This window comes from Cyprinodon variegatus, unplaced genomic scaffold (assembly GCF_000732505.1).
Source record: "Cyprinodon variegatus isolate N-32 unplaced genomic scaffold, C_variegatus-1.0 Scaffold1091, whole genome shotgun sequence".
Taxonomy (NCBI): Eukaryota; Metazoa; Chordata; class Actinopteri; order Cyprinodontiformes; family Cyprinodontidae; genus Cyprinodon; species Cyprinodon variegatus.
Genome location: NW_015151544.1, coordinates 55,816 through 59,726, shown reverse-complemented (window position 1 = coordinate 59,726; position 3,911 = coordinate 55,816). Strand labels below are relative to the sequence as shown.

Genomic DNA, 3,911 nt, shown 5'->3' with positions numbered 1-3,911 from the left:
AGGTCGAAAATGATAAAGTTTTATCTGAATTTTGCTGAAATCTAAGAATTCTACATGCATTTGAATCGGACAAAAAAAAAAACGCAGAAAAAGCAGAATATCGCGAAAACTACAAAAAATATCTTTACCAAAAGACATAGCACAATTCTCCTGAACAAGCTGAACGTTTTGATACCAAAATTGTTGAAATCGGTTGAAAACTGCGGGACTAGTTAGAATCAGAAAAATTTGAAGTGAACAACAATAAGTGGGAATGCATAAGCATTCCCACTTGATAAAGAAAAACACGTTTTCTTACAGATTATTAAACTTATTTATAAGATATAACAAAACAGGAATCTACTAGGTCGCTAAATAATATGAATGAAATATATGAAACGATTATGATTCCAGGGAAACTGATTAAAAGACGTCGCTCTGACATACTGATAGACTATATGCTACTTTAGTTCAGCTGTGATATAGATCTGTGCTTCTAGAGTAGCGCTCTCTAGTGGACAGCAACATTACAACACTGAAAGAAATTCCTTCTAAGCGAACTTTAGCAATTAATTATTGGAACAAATTTTGATTTAGGGTTAACTATAGGATATACAAATTGATCATCAGTCAATAGTTGATTTTAAGGCCATTATTTATTTACATCCAATGCTAACAGTAAACACTACAGACGGATATTCGACTTATACCTAGAAAATTTTAGACCTAAAGCTAATCATTTTTCAGTTTTCTTCTAAAGTTTTGTTCAGTTCAATTCAGTTTATTTCTATAGCACCAATTCACAACATGTGATCTCAAGGATCTTCATAGTTCTTCAGATCATAAAGTCAAATTGATTCAAAGTTTTCTATTTAAGGAAAACCAGCTGATTGCATTGACTCAATGACTCGAATGCAATCCCACTAAGCATGCTTTTAGCGACAGTGGAGAGGAAAAACTCCTTTTTAACAGGAAGAAACCTTACATGTGCTGGACATTGAATTTTAAGGTCCAACACATGTAAGGCATGGTTTTCATTCTCAAAATATGCAAACAAGTCATTTTTCCTAATGTTGTTGAAATGTGATTAATATGTAAAAAAAAAAAAAAAACAATAAAGAGAGAGTTTGAAAAAAATTAATGATCAAACTATTTTTTATAGATAATCAATATTAACAAAGTTAAAACTTTTATTTTATTTTGCAAAAAAATATTTGCTTATTAAGCCTAAAAGAGTATATTATTGTTCAAAAATTATCTATTTTATCCAGAAACTCAGAAGATCTTTAGCTTTAAGTAAATTGTATGCAGCTGTATTGAGGTGGGGCAGGTGTTTTTATAATAATAATAAAACATTTTATTTTAAAGGCGCCTTTCTGGACACTCAAAGTCACTGTACAAAAGATAAAAACAAACAATGGCAGAAACAAAACTAAAATACAGAATAAAACCATTACAAAAAACTCAAAGGGACAGGGAAATGAATACTAAAGAGAAAAGGCAACTTTAAACAGATTAGTTTTGAGTTGTGAGTTAAAAAGGAGAAGTGAGTCCTTGTTTCTAAGTAGGGATGGTTTCTAAATTGGGCTTCAGAACAAAAGAGTGAAACAAACAAACCACACAATGGTTCATTGTTTAATTGAATAAGTGAGGCACTTGCAGCTCTGGAGCTGCAGGGTTGCAGGCCCTAAAAACTGTGATCCCATCTCAAATATCTGCTATAACGGTCGACCGAGCATGCTACCAATTTCTCTGTCAGTAAAAATCACAATCACTATTTCTTTCAAATTCTGTCTGATTCCTTTAATTCCTAAAACAACAGATAAAGGAAGAGAACAAACCGGTGCCTGCAACCATCCCTCCACCGCCGCTGTCGGTTCTGCCAGGAGGGATCCTGAAACAACTCGTCAGAGATTCAGAGAAAGAGACCAAACATAAAGAGCCAGAGGTCAAAGAGGTCAAAGAGGAGAGAGCAGTAAGTTCATTGCTACATACACTGCAAAAACAATCTAGAAAAAATAAGTGAAGATTTCTTAAATTAAGTGAATTAAACCTTAATTTGAGTAAATAAATAAGAGGATTTGCCAATGGAATGAGTATTTTTACTCTTAAAATAAGATAATAAGATAAAAATGCACTTGAAACAAGACAATGCAGATGTTTTTTCTTATTTTAAATATAAATTGTCTTGTTCCATTGGCAAAGTGTCTCACTTACTCCCTCAATCCAATAAAAAATGCAGTTATTTTAAGAAAAAATGACTTATTAAGATTTGAATTTTTTGCAGTGTAGCTTAGAAAATTAAGACCTTAAAGCACTAAAACAGTGAGTTAATGGAATAAAACATATTTAATAAAACACGCCTCATATTATTGTTAAAAGATATCTCATGCCTTGTTATTTGGTTAAAAAAAGAAAAAAATTAACTTGACTTTTGCATCTTTTACAGATTATCTACTAGAATAAAAAAAATTAATGAAAGAAAAAACATCCTATCAGTAATGAACTTCATTTTTTGTGTAACTGTACCTCTGTGCTACTATTTAAACTGGTTATTATCACATCATAGATGGGTGGACTGCAGAGGGGACGGGACTTTTAGGAGCTAAATTGTCTAAATCGTCCTCGGCAGATTTCATTTTCTTATTTACATTTTAAAGGAAAAGTCCGCTCAAATTCAGAATACAAACTTCTGTAAGTTCTTTAGAAATGAAATGATCACATACTGTCAATAAATGATAAAAACTTTTATTTTAAAAGTAATTAATCGGAATGAGCAAACATCAAATGTGGGGTTCCTCAGGGCTCCATGTTCAGGACACTGAATGTTGTTATCATTGTTGTTGACATTGAAGACGCTAAAGACATGAACTAGTTAAAGACTGAATATAAAACAAGGTCTATAACTAAATCAGACTTCATTTTAGTAACACAAAAGATAAAAAAAATACATAAACATTTTAGATCATTTCAACCTTTAACTACCACAGTTTTAACCTTTCACTTTACTGTTTTTATCTTTGTGTCTCAGGGTGTTAAACAGATACCTCTGCTTACCATATAATAAGAGCTACTGAAAAGTAAAATTTGAAAGGATCTAAAGAGTTTAATCTGCTTTATATTACTTCCCGAATTCAGCCGAGCAAACTGAGCGACAACCTGGTGCAACAGTTTCTGGTCCCAGATCAGACTCCTCCAATCCTGGAGGCAGAGATGGCGCTGCGGGCTGAACAGGTCAACAACAACAAACAGAAAAGGTCCAACTCTGCCCAGTCGGATGACAGGGCCTCATCTCAGCGTCACATAATGACTCCAGACTCTGACAGTAAACTGGAAGGCAGACAAACTTTAACACCAGAGCCACCAAAGCAAAACCAGCAGCAGGAAAAGAAGCAGGAAACGAGCAGCAAGAAGCCAATGCAGCCCGATCGGAAGGAGGCGACGATAGAGGAGGTGAAGCAGGTGGAAAGAAACCAGAATGGGATTGAAGAGAGGCAAGAACCTGAGGGAAGGCAGGCGGACACAACTGTAACAGAGCAGGAAAGGAAAGAGGTACAGTATGCATGTTGGTTACTTTATTGATAGGGACACTTTGTTTATGTTTTTCTGTGGGATTATTAAACTTTATAACTATGCTGGATATCAGCCAGACTCCTGATGGTTTAGACGGATACTAAAGTCTCATAAAGCTAGCAAGGTTAAAGTCTGAGGAGAAGGTACAACACTTCCTAATTGTGTTGATTTTTAGGAAACTGAGGTCACAGGTTTGTCAATATCCATCAGGCTTTCAAACAAAAGCTCAGGGATTTTATTTAGGGATAAAAAAGATTAAAGATGTTTATCTTTTCTTATTTTTTTTGCATCTTACTAGTATTAAATATTCTTAATTTTTTTTCTTTATCTTGGAAAGACATTCAATTCAGTTTTTTTTT

At 33.8% G+C, this 3,911-nt stretch overlaps 1 protein-coding gene across 1 annotated transcript in view; it reads left to right on the top strand.

The window, feature by feature from the left end:
* The window catches only part of myo18b (myosin XVIIIB), a gene marked incomplete at its 3' end in the record, with an annotated part of 75,746 nt that overhangs the window by 16,392 nt on the left and 55,443 nt on the right, over positions 1-3,911 (top strand). Inside the window, exons 3-4 of the mRNA XM_015400295.1 lie at positions 1,802-1,954; positions 3,118-3,536. Of these exons, the coding sequence (XP_015255781.1) occupies positions 1,802-1,954; positions 3,118-3,536 (572 nt within the window). The remainder of the gene's footprint in view (positions 1-1,801; positions 1,955-3,117; positions 3,537-3,911) is intronic.